The sequence below is a fragment of the Leptodactylus fuscus genome, chromosome 8 (genome assembly GCF_031893055.1).
Source record: "Leptodactylus fuscus isolate aLepFus1 chromosome 8, aLepFus1.hap2, whole genome shotgun sequence".
Taxonomy (NCBI): Eukaryota; Metazoa; Chordata; class Amphibia; order Anura; family Leptodactylidae; genus Leptodactylus; species Leptodactylus fuscus.
The window spans coordinates 61,615,817-61,634,179 of NC_134272.1; the positions used below are offsets into that span (position 1 = coordinate 61,615,817).

General features: G+C 43.7%; 1 protein-coding gene across 1 annotated transcript in view; it reads right to left on the bottom strand.

The window, feature by feature from the left end:
* The window catches only part of CWC22 (CWC22 spliceosome associated protein), a 66,742-nt gene that overhangs the window by 3,143 nt on the left and 45,236 nt on the right, over window positions 1-18,363 (bottom strand). The window contains exons 16-18 of the mRNA XM_075286071.1: window positions 15,997-16,124; window positions 15,261-15,362; window positions 14,985-15,166 (exon numbers count right to left, since the gene is read on the bottom strand). Of these exons, the coding sequence (XP_075142172.1) occupies window positions 14,985-15,166; window positions 15,261-15,362; window positions 15,997-16,124 (412 nt within the window). The remainder of the gene's footprint in view (window positions 1-14,984; window positions 15,167-15,260; window positions 15,363-15,996; window positions 16,125-18,363) is intronic.

An 18,363-nucleotide genomic window follows, 5' to 3' on the forward strand; every position in this document is an offset into this window, starting at 1 on the left:
TTGGGGTAGATGATGCCATCATCCACCTTCCTCTCAGAGCTCTCTCTCACCTGGAGAAACCTGGGAACACTGTGAGAATAATGTTCTTTGATTTCTCCAGTGCGTTCAACACCATTCAGCCAGGGCTACTGAGGGAGAAGCTGGACCTTGGTGGTGTGGACCATCACCTGTCTAACTGGATCCTAGACTACCTGACAAACCGCCCTCAGTATGTGAGAGCCCAGGACTGTGTGTCTGACACTGTGATCTGTAGTACGGGGGCACCTCAAGGTACAGTTCTTGCCCCATTCCTCTTCACACTGTACACTGCTGACTTCAGGCACAACTCATCCAGCTGTTACTTACAGAAGTACTCCGATGACTCTGCTATAGTCGGCCTTATCACTGATGGCGATGATAGGGAATACAGAGACTTAAACCGGGATTTTGTTGAATGGTGCCAGCAGAACCAACTCAGGAGTAATGCTGGGAAGACCAAGGAGATGGTGGTGGACTTTAGTAAACGGAGAGGTGCTCCGACCCCGGTGGAGATCCAAGGAACATGTATTGAGATAGTCAGGACCTATAAGTACCTGGGCGTGCTCCTCAATAATAAACTAGACTGGGCTGATCACCTGGAGGCGCTGCACAGAAAGGGCCACAGCAGACTCTACCTGCTCAGGAGGCTGAGGGCCTTCGGAGTCCGGGGGACACTTCTTAGGGCCTTCTTCAACTCTGTGGTTGCCTCAGCCATCTTTTTCGGTGTGGCCTGCTGGGGAAGCAGTATATCAACCAGGGACAGAAATAGACTTGACAGGCTGATCAGGAGGGCCAGCTCTGTCCTGGGGAGCCCCTTGGACCCAGTACAGGTGGTGGGTGACAGAAGGATACTGTCTGTGGTGACCTCCATGCGGGAGAACAAATCCCACCCCATGTATGGGACCCTGATGGGACTTGGCAGCACTGTAAGCGACCGTCTGCTTCACCCCAAGTGTGAGAAGGAGCGCTATCGCAGGTCCTTCCTTCCAACCGCGACCAGGCTGTATAATCTACATCAGACCAAACGAAGAGCTCTCCGCACAGAGAACTAATGATTATGAGGATGACCATGAGGTCTTCCTCTTTCTCTTCTGTTTTTCTTTAGCTGCCATGGACTCCTAGTATATCTTCTCTTCTCAGCTTATCTGTGTCTACGTCTGTAACATATTACTCTGTATTATCCTGTATCTGTATTACTATGCTGCTGTAACACGCTGAAATTTCCCCAAGGTGGGACTATTAAAGGATTATCTTATCTTATCTTATCACGCAAAACCCGCTCGACCGATTTGGCTGAAATTTTCCACAAACATAGTCACTACACTCGATTGCGCAATAGGCTACTTTTCGTCACAATAGCGCACATATGTTTTTCCCAGGACCCCCACAAAACCCAAACTCACATCACTATCTCTGCAATCTCTCACACTTTGGACCATAGCAAGCCACAAAATTCATATTACCCTCTACAGCAGAGGTCAGCAACCCCTGGCACACGTGCCAAGAGTGGCACTCCTGCCATATTTCACTGGCACACCAGCAGCACAGGACCTGCAAGAGTTAAAGGGGTATTCCCACCTCACATACTCAGCAGTCTTTACTCTTTTAAAATCTTCTTTCTTCCTGGTTTCTTGCATCATTTGGTGGGCGGGGTTTCACAGGCAACCTTCCGTTTAGCCCCGCCCCCAAATTTGAGTGTAGCTCCGCCCACCCACATTGGACTATGAAGTACAAGCAGCAGCAGCTCCATTCTGTGTTACATACAGACACTGCCTGTCTCTGCCATAATGAACACAATTGAATTAGCTAGCCTGATAACTGGGGGAACAGAAGAAATGAAAGCAGCTCCTCTATCTGAGTGCAGGACCTAGGTCACATGGTGTAGACACAGGATTAGCTAGATACACAGGCTCGCTCCCTGCACTTAGCCCCTCCTCCCTCCCCCCTGAGAGCAGGCAGATACATCACTTGACTCAGGAGCAGATAAGTCAGGGCTGTGGCCACAAAAAATTGAATAAACTAAGATAGTGGACAAACAAAGCAGTTTTGCTGAAGCAGTGTATTTAGGAAAAGTCTTACATCCACATTAACAAGCAGTATAGATAGGATCCTTGTGATGGGACAACCCCTTTAAATGAAGTCCGAGGTCCCTTCAGTGCTCTGCTAGAGCTGAGGCATAAGGACACTCCCCTTTGAGAGGGGTGCAGGAAACCTAGGGGGTGGAGCTTAATCGCTCAGGTCTGTGCCTGCTACAGTGATTGCTCCTGCCGTCTGCACCCTGCAAACGTTCCCCGAGGAGGAGAGGAAGCTGCTGGCAAAGTGAAACTGAAAAACACACAGGTACATAGGATTACTATTCTCATTAATGTCAGGCATTTGGTGTTATTAGTTTAGTGTTAGTAACTCCATGTGCCTCACATTAATAGGAATAAACTCCATCATGTCCCTCATATTAACCCCTGTGTGCCTCACATTAATAGGAATAAACCCCATCATGTCCCTCATATTAACCCCTGTGTGACTCATATAAAGGTTACTAATATGTGAGACATATGGAGGTACTAATAAAAGACCTCAATAATGAAGATAATTATTACCTCCAAGTCTCTCACATATCAGTAACTCTTACACAAGGGTTAATGTGAGGGACATGATGGGGTTAATTGCTATTAATAAGAGGCACATGGAGTTACTAAACTGTCATGCACAGGGCCAGAATTTATGTTGCTTGCTCAAGAGTATCCTGTGCCCAAAACATACATGTACTGGCGGAAAATAACAAATCATACAATGTCGTATATCAAAGTATATTCACTTGTAATACCTCTGTCCCAAAGTCACTATGTACAGTTTATAACAACACCGTATAGCAGCTGAAATACAAATTACATTCAACACAAAAGTCTCACGTATTCTCAGAATTACATCAACAGCAAGATACAAAGTTACATTTCATATCCCATACCTTATACACAGTACGAAAACCTTACCCGCGCCTGTATATACCCACTTCTACAATCACTGCAGACGAAGTCACGGGTACCAGCTAGTAGAGTATACATATTTGAAGTGGAAATGCCCCTTTAAGCCCCTACGCTGTGTGGTCTTAGGAATTTAGTGGCCAATCCTACTTACACGAAGGTCACACCTCGGGTTGCTGTTCTTTGGGTCACCTTGGAAGGAAACCCAATACGCTTAAAAAGTGGATATCTGTGGACCCCATACACTATAATGGGGTCTGCCGGGTTTCTGCCTGAAAAACACGGAATGAAGGGGGGGGGGGGGGACGTCCAAACGTTGAGTGATTGACTGGTATGTCTATATGTAATCGCATATAGGAAAGCCTGTCAATCACTGAGTAGACTCACCCATTGGTCTCCAAAGCTCATGAGACTTGTCCATCTACTCAGCTCCTCTATAATATACTGCTCTCTGACCAAAAACCAAATGGAATGTGACAAAATCCCTTTAAACAGTATCAGAAATACCATAACCTCAGATTTCTACTCAATAAGTGATGCCATACAGACAAGAGATCAGAAAGCTCCAAGTACGGGCCTGTAACATCAGCACCGATCACACCCATTTTATTATTTTTCCATCACGGACTGTTGCTAACACATTCATCACTCGCCTTAGTCTCTGTCCCCAATGGGACTCACAATTTACCAAACCTTATACATATGCACTAGTGTCTATGTCGCTCTCCCAGTAAGGCTATAGATCAGTATATTCCATTATTCCCGTTTCTACAGTTAAGATGTATGGCTGTCATGTTATTTACAAAAAAAATGACCGCCGTGGAGCAATATTCCAGATATTTGTCATTATGCTGTAAAGCTGCCATCAGATCTAAAGTGAGATATGGATTTTCAGACCAACAAGAATTCAGGATCCAATGGAGATAAATATTTATAGAGGGGGGGGGGGGGGGGAGGGACGTGCGGATGTGAAGATAGTGAATATTCAATATGATAATGTTTTCTTCAACGTTAAACTATTGTCATCCATGGCAAGCAGCTATCTGGATGATGGTGTTTTTAACAATGCAGCCATTGGGCCCGCGCCCCCGCCCTGGCCACATACCCCTGCAGTATATTATCATTAAGGAGCCTTGTGTCTACCACCGCACTGAGGTTATAAATCAAATTAATCTCAGATCAGCAAGATCTCCTAAATACAGAAGTTCATGCTGTTTTATCATCTGCTCTCTAAACAATCTGTATAAAAGCCATGGTGATCTATGAATTACACCGAGGAAGCACTTTCCAAAATTACCAGGGCTCTTACTGGCAGTTGTATGCTGCAATATCTTTAGCACACACTGATGGAAAAGTGTATACAGCGGCAACTCTATTATATATATTCCAAGCATATAGACAATATGGTTCACATGACACATGGGAGGAATAGATTACAGTGGATGTCTGGCGGTATAAACGTTTCGAGCAAAGGGCAGAATGTCTTAGATAAAATTACGCACCTTGCCGATTTCTTGCTACCAGGTCCCCACTGGTCTCTACTTCCTAATCCCATCTTAGGCTGCATTCACACTGAGTAACGCTGGCGTTTTATGTGCTTATTTTTACACATAGCGCGGCGTTAACGCCGGGTAACACTGCGTATACGCCGCGCTATTTTGCGGTGGCGTTGCCCGGCGTTAACGCGGCCCTATGTGCAAAAATAAGCACAAAAAACGCCAGCGTTACTCAGTGTGAATGCAGCCTTAGTCCCGTGATAGACCGAGCAGGTATTTCCTGCGTACTGAGTGGTGATCAACCTCAGACACTGAGACTGTATAGACATTTCTAGCGTCATGAGAGGGGATCAGAAAGTAGAGACCAGCAGGGATCAGGTAAATATATTATGTTAAAGCCATACTTTATTTTTTAAACCCTATGTTCCCCTTAAAGAAGACCTCTCACCACCATCCCCAACTTTGTGCATCCTTCAATTGGTGCCACTCCACTAATACAACGCAGTTGGCATTTTTTCTCTAGCCTCCACTATTCTCAAGCAATCAATGCTGTTAGTTTTAGCACACTCATGTGGACAGTTCCTGTTTTCCAGCCTAAGACCGCCCACCGGCCAATAGAAGAGCATAATTGTACTTTACATTAACAATACTGATTGATCAGGAATGGTGGGGCTAGAGAAAAACAAATTGCAATGTAGGAATCAGTGGAATGGCACCTACTGAAAGATAACAGTTGGTGAAAGTTGTAAGAAGTCCCCTTTCATACCTCCCAGGGTGTATTATGGATTCGATTCACGCAGGAGTGTGGAGTCAGTAGGCCAAACCATTGACTCAGAGTCCTTCATAAATGGCTGACAAACCCAATTCCCATTCCAAAGACCTGTGTTGTAGAAAGTTGTACTGCATGGATACACCTGGTCTCTACGCTGGCTCATAGAATGATGTCCACAGCTGGACATAGCATTTTGGGTTACTTGATGGGTCCTTTGTATGAGACATAAATCAGTTAGCCAGAGGGGGCAGCATCTACAAGGAATGTAACCCTAACTGGAGGACCCATCATGTCCATGCACACTGATTTCAATGTAATACTTCATTTAACCTGTGGGGGTGCTACAAGCAAATTGCACACTGGCTACTGGATTTTCTCTGCAGATTACAGTGGATTGCTGTATTGGGAGTAACTGGGATCCATTAATTCTTGGAGGATGCTTCTAACAAAAAAAAAGGATTGTAAAAAGTAACGTAGGTGACCCTTTTAATGGTTTAAATGTCTCAACATGATCTGTCACTTTCTATGATAAAGGATTCATCAACAAGATCCAGCTGAGACACGTGAAAAGGTGTTTCTTTTTTGTTTTTTTTGGTGGCTGATCCTTTTATCCTACCTTCCACCGACAGCAGCTTTTAGGCCTGAAACACCACCTGCATACATAGAACATTCTGCTGCATGATAATGTCAGAGCGTTGCCTAATATTTAGTTTTATTCACATCAATGCTATAAATTATATGTTCTGTTCTGTCACAGGAGCAGAGAAGCAGAATACAAGCCGTGATGGATGTGTCCAATGACGGACACCAGCGTTGCCCGATAGACCCCGTGACTTTATATCTGTCAAAAGTTGATCATACTGTCAATTTACCAGGAGGAAAAAAAAAAACCAGCAGTATTTTGCTGGCACCTATAACTGAATCTAAATCCGTCTCTAAGGGCTCAATCACATTACTGGGTTCCTTGGCCATGTGCTGGCTGTTTTAATGGCCACATAAAACAATGGTTGTATAAAAGGACCCATTAAAAGTTTATTGGTCTGTGCGAATGATCTTGAAAAAAAAATCCCCAAAAAAACAGAAGTCTTATCTTGGGCCGAGATCATGGATCCCTCAGTAGACTCATATATTGGATGGGTGGGGTATTTTTCTCCTCCGATTCACCCTATGGAGTGAATGTATCCTAATTCAGATATAAGCCAAGTGCTTCAGGTACCCCAAATGTCGCATCAGTGACAGCAAAATAAGGGGGAATAAAAAGTACATTCCTGGATCTGGATTTAAACACTGCTTGAAAGATTTCTTAAATGTGACAGCTGGTTGAGCCAACGCGTTGATAACTTGTCTAGACAGGGAGGTTTTTGAACAGTCTTATAAACAGGAATCCTCAACTACAAAAAAAATTGGTGTCAAAAAGTGTAGAGGATAAAAAAGGAAGCGAGAAAACCTCACTGGGATATGTGTGCACGCTCAGGTAGCGCACAATGTACAGATGTGCGGAGAGAGATGTTCAGAAGATGCCATATTTTAATTTAATGCGCACATTTCCTACAAGAACATTACATGAGAAACTAATTATTTCACCGAGCTTAATGAGCTGAGACTGAACTCCGGGGAAAGTTATCGCGGCATGGACCTAATAGATAAGTCAGAGCGGCAGAAATAAACAACGCTACTTAAGGGAAATTGTTCATCTTATCTTCATTTTTGTGATTTAAAGACAAGCCGGAGTTTCCAACTATATTCTGAAAATCTAAAGAATGGAGAAGGCATGCAGGTAATGAAGGAACACCTTCTTAAAGGAATACGAACAGAAAAAGGCACAATCAATGCCAAAAGGTGCGTGGCTTGATGTTCGGCAGTTCAATGCAAAAACTACGCTTAGGTTACTTTAAGGCTAAGTTCACACGAGAATGTTTTGGTCCGGAATTTGGCGCAGAGGCCGCCTCAGGTTGCAGACCAAAAAATGGCATACAGTGCACCGGCATACAGTCACGGAATTCCGCTCCGGATTAGGCCCAAATGAATGGGCCTAGTCCGGTGGGAGTGACATGCCGCAGAAGATAGGGCGCGCCGCTTCTTTTTTGTGCGAGCGGAACAAACCTGCTTGTGGAAAAACGAAATGCCCGGCTCCCATTGAAGAGAGGCAGTATTTTAATCCAGAATTTGACACAGAATCCGCGCAAAATTCAGGACCAAAATCCGCTGTGCGAACTTAGCCTAACAGTCTCTAGCAAGTACAAGGGCCAGATGCAAATGTAATCTCTGCGTTCCATATATCGAACCACTGAACGCAAGCTGGTTATAAAGATGGCTTCCTAGAGCACTGTCATATCTAGTTATAGCGGGGTCTCATACTAAGTTATTTTGTGGACAGGTAGCCAGCGAAGTAATGTTAGAGATACCCCATCAATCCGGACCGCTCCGGTCCCTGATTCCATTCAACACTAAGGAAACGGTAGAAAACACCAGCTCAGCCAATCACAGGCCGAGGAGAGTCACCGCTGGGCCCTTTGATTGGCTCCAGTGGGTGTTTCCTAGCAATGGAGATAGAGCTGGTAAGTAAAACCCAGCAGGGATCTTGTGATCATAAGAATGGGAAAGTTGGCGGATTGGTGAATATTGCTTCTTATATGTTTCAATCCACTTCTTTTACAAAACGTTTTCCCTGCTGCATAATCCCTTTAAACCAAGTGAAGCCCGTGAATTTCATGTAAAGTGTGTTGTCCGTTTTTTTTTTTGTTTTTTTTTTAATTTAAAGTTCTGAACCATAAATCTGCTTTACCTATTGTATAGATATTGTATTGGTCTGGCAAACCTAATGACTATGTCTTCATGTCTTCTAACTGCGCCTTCTTTTTGTTTCATCTATAATCATGAAAGGAAATCTCAGGAGGTTCCCTTTACCGTGAGAATATTACAAATATATGTTTTTATAATTTACACAGGAAATTATACAGTTTATTTTAGATATTAATATTGCGTCATGAGAATATTCTCTGTACTGATATTGGTTGACTGCCTGTTCAACTGCTCAACGCCCCCGGTGCAGATTGCGGTGTGAACAGAGCATGGTCTTGTGAGAGGATACACAAGATCACAATGGTGAAACTGCTGACACTTGATAGTGTCAGAGGGGCTTTGGTGCACATTGCATGGGGGAGATAAAACACAAGGCAATTTATTTATAAATTAGCATATCAGGCATATCATTACACTACTGACCTTGCATTGGACTACATTTATATCATGTATTACACAGTCCAGACATATTAATGTGACCACCGCCTACTTTTGACGTCAATGTTAAATAACCAATCGCAGAAGGCACGTGTCATCAGCCATCTGGGTGCACTCATCATTGTGGGAGGCACGAAGGATCAACACAAGTATGCATCTATCTTTGCAGACCATGTTCACCCCTACATGTGAATTGTTTTTCTTCAGGATGATGCATCTACCAGCAGGACAATGCGACGTGTCAAAGCTCGCAGTCTACGTGTGTGATTCGAGGAGCACCAGGATGATTTTACTGTACTCCCTTGGCTAGCAAATTCTCCAGACTTGAACCCAATCGAGAATCTGTGGGACCACCTCCATCGGGTTGTTCGCGCCTTGGATGCTCAACCGCGTAACCTAGCGCAGCTGGCCACGACACTGGAGTCAGCATGCCTCAATATCCCAGTGATCATCATCACAATATCCCCTCTCTTCCTGCACGTCTCGCATCGGTCCACTCTGCCAAAGGTGGTTATTCTGGATTTTGACAGGTGGTCACATTAAAGTGACTGGACTGTGTATAACCAAGTGCTGTATTTCCAATTTTTCTGATTGCTACTGGAAACAGTCATCATTGTATTATTAATATTGTAGCAGCCTTAGGAAAACTCCTTTCCCAGGGTTAATGGTTGAGGTGTGGAAGGAGGTGAGGAAGGCATGTGGAAAAGCTTGCTTTCCTAAATTAACTCCTATGTATTTATTTTGCGCCTTTTTGGAAACAGATTCTAAACTTGAAATATTTGACAAAAGGGATGACTAAAGTATCCCTGTTTACGTGGCCGATCTTCTTAGGAAGCACAAGGATCTGTGCAACACTGTAGCAAGAAACATACGTCACTTAAAAATGCCAAGGAGGCTACCAAGGACAAAGATAAGATATATGTGTTTTTCACAAATGATGGGAATAGTGGCTGATACACACAGAAGGGTGTTCAGCATTAATAGAATTTTGATAGTGGAGATTGCAAAAATGGTGTACAAAAACATTGTAAAGTAGAAGATTTCTGGGTAATATTTAGTAGAGATAACTCTAGTTTCGAATATCTCGCTCCCATAGGAATGAATGGAAGCGGCAGAACACCAAGGGGTTAAGCACTGGCTGCTTCCATTCATTCCTATGGAGCGAGGTATTCAAAACTAGAGTTTCCAATACTATTCGCTCCACTCTAATATTTATCACTTTTAGGTACTCATTGCAGTTTTTTAGAGCCCCCTCTATCTGGTGTCCGTCTGCATTAACCTCCATGATGCAAGCTTTATTCTGTCACTACTTCTTATGAAAGAAAAAGTCATGCGTGTCAAAAATGGTGGAAGAAAAAGTGTCCGACATGTTCTGTACATTATATGCAATGGGAACGGATACAGACGGGAGGGGTCTCCATCTGCATCTCTCATTCTGCTAACATTAATGACTTTATATGTTATGTTACATATACACACACACACATTATATATATATATATATATATATATATATATATATATATATATATATACACACACACACACACACACTCACCGGCCACTTTATTAGGTACACCTGTCCAACTGCTCGTTAACACTTAATTTCTAATCAGCCAATCACATGGCGGCAACTCAGTGCATTTAGGCATGTAGACATGGTCAAGACAATCTCCTGCAGTTCAAACCGAGCATCAGTATGGGGAAGAAAGGTGATTTGAGTGCCTTTGAACGTGGCATGGTTGTTGGTGCCAGAAGGGCTGGTCTGAGTATTTCAGAAACTGCTGATCTACTGGGATTTTCACGCACAACCATCTCTAGGGTTTACAGAGAATGGTCCGAAAAAGAAAAAACATCCAGTGAGCGGCAGTTCTGTGGGCGGAAATGCGTTGTTGATGCCAGAGGTCAGAGGAGAATGGCCAGTCTGGTTCGAGCTGATAGAAAGGCAACAGTGACTCAAATAGCCACCCGTTACAACCAAGGTAGCCAGAAGAGCATCTCTGAACGCACAGTACGTCGAACTTTGAGGCAGATGGGCTACAGCAGCAGAAGACCACACCGGGTGCCACTCCTTTCAGCTAAGAACAGGAAACTGAGGCTACAATTTGCACAAGCTCATCGAAATTGGACAATTGAAGATTGGAAAAACGTTGCCTGGTCTGATGAGTCTCGATTTCTGCTGCGACATTCGGATGGTAGGGTCAGAATTTGGCGTCAACAACATGAAAGAATGGATCCATCCTGCCTTGTATCAACGGTTCAGGCTGGTGGTGGTGGTGTCATGGTGTGGGGAATATTTTCTTGGCACTCTTTGGGCCCCTTGGTACCAATTGAGCATCGTTGCAACGCCAAAGCCTACCTGAGTATTGTTGCTGACCATGTCCATCCCTTTATGACCACAATGTACCCAACATCTGATGGCTACTTTCAGCAGGATAATGCGCCATGTCATAAAGCTGGAATCATCTCAGACTGGTTTCTTGAACATGACAATGAGTTCACTGTACTCCAATGGCCTCCACAGTCACCAGATCTCAATCCAATAGAGCATCTTTGGGATGTGGTGGAACGGGAGATTCGCATCATGGATGTGCAGCCGACAAATCTGCGGCAACTGTGTGATGCCATCATGTCAATATGGACCAAAATCTCTGAGGAATGCTTCCAGCACCTTGTTGAATCTATGCCACGAAGAATTGAGGCAGTTCTGAAGGCAAAAGGGGGTCCAACCCGTTACTAGCATGGTGTACCTAATAAAGTGGCCGGTGAGTGTATATACACATACACACATCTCTCTATCACTTCTCTGTACAGCCGTCTGATGTGTGTGCAGGTGATATAGGGATGTATACTGTAGCAGCCATGTGCAGAATCTGGAAGTGACATGACTGATGGGCGGCCGTACCTGTCCTTGGTTAGTGGCTGTAAATTATTGACAGCAATTAGCCGGCTGTCAGATCATAATCTGCCAATTCACAGATACTCCCCCACAATGCCACCTCAGAATTCTTCCTTCCCGTCTACTTGTGCACATAATACCGCAGGCTCCAGTAACGTTACTTCTCATTTAGATCCAGGATCGTGACCAGGTAACTTTAGAACACGTACAGTATAGTGTTTGAGATAGAGCACCCAAGACAAGACAAGTCACTTTATTACACTTTGCCTTCGGCATGAAATCGAGACTGTAAAGGACACTGGCGTGGCAGATAAAACACTAAACTCGTCAGACTCTGGTGCGATAATTTCTGGCCTACAAAAAGGTGTCAGCAGTAATGGATAAGGCAAGCTACAAACCCCGGGACTTACTTCACTAGGATTTCTAAAGAGACAAAGTGACATGATTGAGTTGACAGGAGCCACACTGAACCTTATGCATATGAAATTAGGGGTTGGTTATTATAATATTCAAGTAGTTCCACTTTCAGTTTTGTTTGAGCCAAACCGAAACTGCTGCTGTTATACTCTGTGTCTGTTCAGATCCCACAATATAATAAGCAGAGGACCAGGGGAGGTGAGAAAACAAAGAATGGTACTCACCTCTCCTTGGCTCTCACGCGGCTCCCTCTTCTATTCTGGTCTTTTGACTGACGTCATATGGACCATGCAGTGTCACGATGCCACATGACCGCTGTGGCCCAATCACAGGCCTCAGCGATCTTTGACATCAGTCAGAAAACTGTAAGACCAGAGAGCTGTGCAAAAGCCTAGGAGAGGTGAGTAACACTTTTTTTTTTTTTATGTTTTATGTCTGACAGGACCCCACAGGATATAGCAGTTTCAGTTCAGTCCAAACAAAATTGCTGAACCAATCTCAAGACGACTCTTGCGAAGTTCACCCTATACATGCTTAATATTTTAAATAATCGATATTAATTGTAATCAAGGTAAAATGCCCGTTTAATCTTGATTTAGGTCATAATCACTGTAAGCCCTACTACTTCCCTATGCTAAAACTAGTTTAGTTCAGAGTCTGTAGATGGGTATAGTTTGGTAAGAGAAACTAGCGCTTGACTCTGGAAGCTAGTAGCCTATACTCGAGGTAAATACGTCCCCCTATGACCCATATTTAGCAACAAGAGTAGAGATGAGTGAATACTATTCGAAACGGCAGTTTGGAATAGCACACTGCCATAGGAATGAATGGACGCAGTCGGCACACAGCCGGAGCCGGCCGCTTAACCCCCTGTGTGCCAACTGCGTCCATTCATTCCTATGGAGGCGTGCTATTCGAAACTGCCGTTTCGAATAGTATTCACTCATCTCTAAACAAGACCTTTGTTTTCTCCTGGCACATTACAGCTAAAAAAGAAAACCCCACAGAAGTGTCACAGGTTTGAGACAAGGACATAACTAGTTAGTCACAAACTCCTAGCTTATTTACAGTGAGATTTACCAAAATGTGTGGTCACTGTTAAAGGGGTTCTCTAGCACAAAAAAGCGATACCTCACTAATACCCTGGGAAATGAATTGTGAAATAACCGAAAGTCAGCTCAATTAATCGTCGTGAACTTGCTCACATTGATAATTTCAATTATTTTTCATCCCTGCCATCCTGCATCACAATATGTCACCAACTGTACACCATCCAATCAGGATTGCCAATATGGAAATAACCAAAACCAAAGTTGACTGGCATGGTGTGGTTTATAAATAAAGCCTACCCTTGTCCTTCCTGTTGTAATGAGCCTAGAGTGGTCCCTACTTTCTGGTCCCTCTCAATTCTATTAAAGCATGTTTACTGGACTGTTTACATGACTACTGTGAAGCACTGCAGTGTATTAAAGAGAACATTATTTGAAAGGGAGTCTGTCACCACCCCAGCGGACGGCACACGGTAGTGACAGACATTACGATTCCAGATTTGTCTGTTATCAGAGTCTAAAATTCTTTTTGTGAAACGTATACTGAATTAGTTGCGGCACTCGCATCACACTGTGAAGAAGGCATCCTTAATATTCATGAGCTGGGGGCCCCCTAGTATCTGATATGACCACCTACTTCTGGTTACAATATATTAGGAGAAAGCTGTCTAGAGGGTGGGATTATCCTGCAGCTCAAGAACATTGAAGACTGCTGTCTGATAGAGATGAGCGAACACTGTTTGGATCAGCCGATCTGAACAGCACGCACCCATAGAAATGAATGGAAGCACCTGTGACGCCGGCCGGCCGCCGGCAAAGTCAGCGTCACAGGTGCTTCCATTCATTTCTATGGGTGCGTGCTGTTCGGATCGGCTGATCCGAACAGTGTTCTCTCATCTCTACTGTCTGATACAAGGTCTTCAACTAAAAAAAAAGTGCACATTTCAAAAGTGTAAACCAAGTTTGCTTGAAGACTTCTACATTACCTTTAAATCCCTGTTTCGTTTTGACATATGGCATGAGCCAAAAGGACACTCTCACTTAGTGATTGACAGCTAAATTGGTAGATGCCGCAAAGGGGTTTCAATGGGTGAAAGCCCACCTACTAGTCTCATAAGACTAACAAGAACTGGGATTTAACTTGATACAAAGCTAGTTATACTGGATACTTGTGCGCAAAGCTTTTTAGAAATCAGCACAGATTCTGCTTCATATGGTTATGCCTGCAGGTACAGTTACATGTTCAGTTTTGCAGAACTGAATTAAAAAGATTGTCCCAACAGGACAACCCCTACCTAAAGGGCAGCCTGGCTGCAGAAACCACTATCCAAAGATATCACAAGTAAATTGCGAGGAGTAAAACATCTATCTCGTAGCAGCCCCTGCAGAAGAAATGTAGTTATTACAGTGGAACCATCTAAGTTAACAAAGCTAGGTCCAGAGGCCTAGGAGACCACAGTGTCAGGGAGTCGTTCACTTGGGACAACACTTCTAAATGAATTACATTTTTGGCACAACACTTCAAGCTATCCTTGTCTATTGATCTGTCTGCTCAAATGTATCTTTCCACTTTCTTTAGACAAGATCACCTTGTACACAGTATAAAACCTGTAAGATAATTGTAAGTAACAGCTCTTCAACAAACTCAACCGCTGTCACTTGTAAGTGAGGGCGGGTTCACACCTACGGCCGGTCTCCACTTTTGGGTCCAGAGAAACTGGACAGGAGACGGAAACCCGGCGGTCAGTTTTCAAATCCATTCACTTGAATGGGTTTGCAAAGTGACCGCCCATGTGCGCCTTCTGCCTCTCCGCAGCGAAGCTGTTGTTTTCTAACTGGACACAAAATCGTACATGCAGGACTTTGTGTCAAGTTAAAAAAAAAAAAAAAAAAAAAAACAGTTTTGCCGCGGAGAGCACAAGACGCTCACGGCCAGTCACTCTGCAAACCCATTCAACTAAATGGGTTTGAAAACTGACCGCCGGGTTTCCGTCTCCTGACCAGCTTCTCTCGGCAGAAGACAGAAACCCGAAAGCAGAGACCCGGGCGCAGGTGTGAAAGCAACCTGAACATAATCGTGCCCATGTTACTTAAAAACAAAAAGGTAAGCACCTGAATCACTGCTGGAGCTGGACGATTCGCTATCACTAGAGCTGGAGTCGCTGCTAGACTCGGAGGAAGATTCAGAAGAGGAGGATGAGGATTCTGAAGAGGACGAGTCTGATGACTCCACGTTCTGCTTCTGGGTCATGATCATTTTTGGTGCATTCTTCAGATGCTCACGTAGTTCATCCCTGCGTTTCCAGGTGAAGTAAGATAAGATTTATTAAAAGAATAAAACAGGTTGTCACTTATATATTTAGATAAGGAATTCAGAAATGTACTTACGTTAATCCTCCAAGCCCAATGGAGGTGAAAAAGTTGATAGCAAAGCGAGTATTTTTTGGATTGTCCATAGGCAGTAATCCTTCAAAGAAAGGTTGGAGGGTCCTGGAAAAATAAAAGCCAAACAATGAACAATAAGTGATTCAAAAACCCCGCCAAAAAACTGTATCTGTATAAACACACTTCATAGCAAGACAAAAAAATACAAGCACTAGGTATAAGATCTGATCTGGCCAGAAGTAAATATCACCTAACTAGTAACTTGGGGAAACTTCCTGACCAGTGGGTTTCCTATAGTCGGGAAATGAGCTGTTTTGCACCAAAACTATGAATGGAGCAGCTGGTCACACAGCGCATGTCGCACCATTCAATTGAACGAGGACTGCCAGAGATAGCAGAGTACAAAACAACCCAGCTCTTGAGATCCATGGGGGCTTTTCCACCAATCCGGTGGCTAGGGGTCACTTTATCTGGCTGGACAACCCCTTTAATTGTAAGTGTCTACCTCTAGTATGATAGGATCCACATGCTGAAACTGAACATGCCCATTACGGTTTTCTTTTTACTAATCTCAGACAACCCCTTTAAAACACAGGACTCCTGTAAGCTAATGTTTCAAGGGAAGGCCTAAAGACTTGGTATGGATTACATGTTCACATTGAATCTGGAATGCTAGGAGATACTAAGACCCTATAAAAAACAATGTACTAATGCAGGTGAGAGAATTAGAAACACTTACACATCCTTTAGTCGGGCGTTGAGCTTTGGTAGCCCCATATATTCACAAAGTTCCTGGAAGAATATTTTTACAAATATTCTACTAGAGGATGTCGTAGTTTCTTCGCTAAGATTTATGCACTCGAGCACCTGCAATACAAAAGGTCCAAAATAAACTTGGAGGGCGAGCATAACCCAATGAAAGAAAAAGATGGTTGAAAAGCAGCCTAACAATAATACAACAAATCTTCACCGAAATAGAAAAGTAAATGGTAACTATTTTTGTATTTTTTTCAAGCTAGGCGATACGTCTGATCGCTGGCAGAGAAGCTGGCCGCTGTAACCCCTTACTGATCAGACACGTGTCACGTATCCTGGAATATTGTACTTGATATCTTTCAGGTAAACAGCAAAAACTTACTAAGAAAGGAGAAAATATCTATCGTCTTGATGCATTTATCAGTGATGTATTTCTGGCTCAGAAAAAGGTAACGTCAAATAATTAAATATTAATGAAGTGTCAAATAGCAGCAAAAAGAAAAAAAACAAAACAGATAAAAATGGTCAAACACTAAGAGTCAGTTGAACACTTTTTTGTCTAAAGCGATAGGGATAATTGGAGTCACCCCCTAACACAGTCTGACCCCTATTTATGGCCCCCCACAGTTTATGGCCCCCTTTTTATACCCCCTCCACTATATATGACCCTTTTTTATTTTATTTTTTTTAAACTCACTCCTAAACAGAGTACCGGACGATAATGTTTTCTCACCTGTGCACGCTCAAGTGCTGGTGCCCTCCACTGCTTCCAGGGGGCGCCGTAGCTGACGCTTCTTCAGTGTTGTGACATAAGTGTAGCGCCACTTAAAGGAGGCAGCGGAGGATGGATAGGACAGGTGAGTAAAAATAATCAGCAACTGCTTATTGCAATAACACAATAAGTAGTTGCCAATGTGGGTCATAAGTACGGCTATGTATCCATACGTGTCAATAACTCAATAAGGAATAAAACTATGTTAAAAACGAGCACACCCTTGTTTTTCTTGTGCAATTCTCCATGTGTTCAATGTGTCATATGACCCCCTTTCCATTGAAAAAAGTTAAGTTGAATCCAAAAATGGCGGCTTTGCAGATGGCCGCCATGGGTGTCACCCGGTCTCAAATGCTTCCCCCTTCCCATGTACTAATATGCCACAAACGGTAAGGTGATATCAGCAACCCCTTCCATTTTATCTGAGTGTATCCATACTTATGGCCCACCCTGTAGAATGCGAATTCCCTTCACCCGTTCCTTTAGTCGTGCCATTTCTTATCCCTTGGTTGAACTTGACACACAAGTCTTTTTTCAACAATACTAACTATGTAACTAAATTGTTAATAAAGTGCATCACAAATTGTATTAATGACACCAATGCTGCCAGATGGTCAAAAGTTGTGGGAAAATTTAGTTACACTTTAAAGGGGTTTGCTCTTTTGGGAAAGTGAACAAGACAATGCGCTTGAGACTTTAGAAGTAGAGATGAGCGAACAGTAAAATGTTCGAGGTTCGATATTCGTTTCCAGTAGCCCCTCAATATTCGACTACTCGAATCGAATATCGAATCCTATTATAGTCTATGGGGAAAAAATGCTCGTTTCAGGGGTAGGCAACGTTCGATCTAATTATACTTACCAAGTCCACGAGTGAGGGTCGGGCTGGATCCTCCGAGAAGTCTTCTCCTTGCAGCGTCCCCGCAGCATCTTCCGGCTCTGAATTCACTCTTCCAGGCATCGGGCCTGGTCAGAGCCGACTGCGCATGCCCACACTACAAGCGGACATGCGCAGTCGGCTCTGCCCAGGCCCGATGCCTGGCAGAGTGAATGAAGAGCCGGAAGACGCCGCGGGGAAGCTGCACGGAGAAGACTTCTAAAGGTAGGAGAAGAACCAGCGTTGATTGGCCGACTGTATAGCATTCGGCCAATCAATGCTGGTTCTGCATCGAACTTTTACATTCGAACAGCGAGTGGTACTCGATCGAGTACAAGTATTTCGAATACGATAGTATTCGATCGAATACCTACTCGATCGAGTACTACTCGCTCATCTCTATTTAGAAAGATAGCCTGGTTTACCCCACTGGGAGGTCCAACTGCTCAGCCCCGCACAGATTGGAAAAAAGAGGGAATTTTTTTGTTCCCCATTTTGAATGGAGCAGTACAAACCACTCCATTCATTTCTATGGGGGAGACCACCGCTCTACTCAAAAAAGGGAAGATAAATCCCCCATTCTGATCCATTGAGGGCTGAGTGGTTAGACCCTATAGATAAAGGATAACTTGCCTTGATGGAAAAATCGCTTTAACAGAAGCCTTGGGAGATGGCGGGGCCAATCTAGAGCTGAACTTGTTT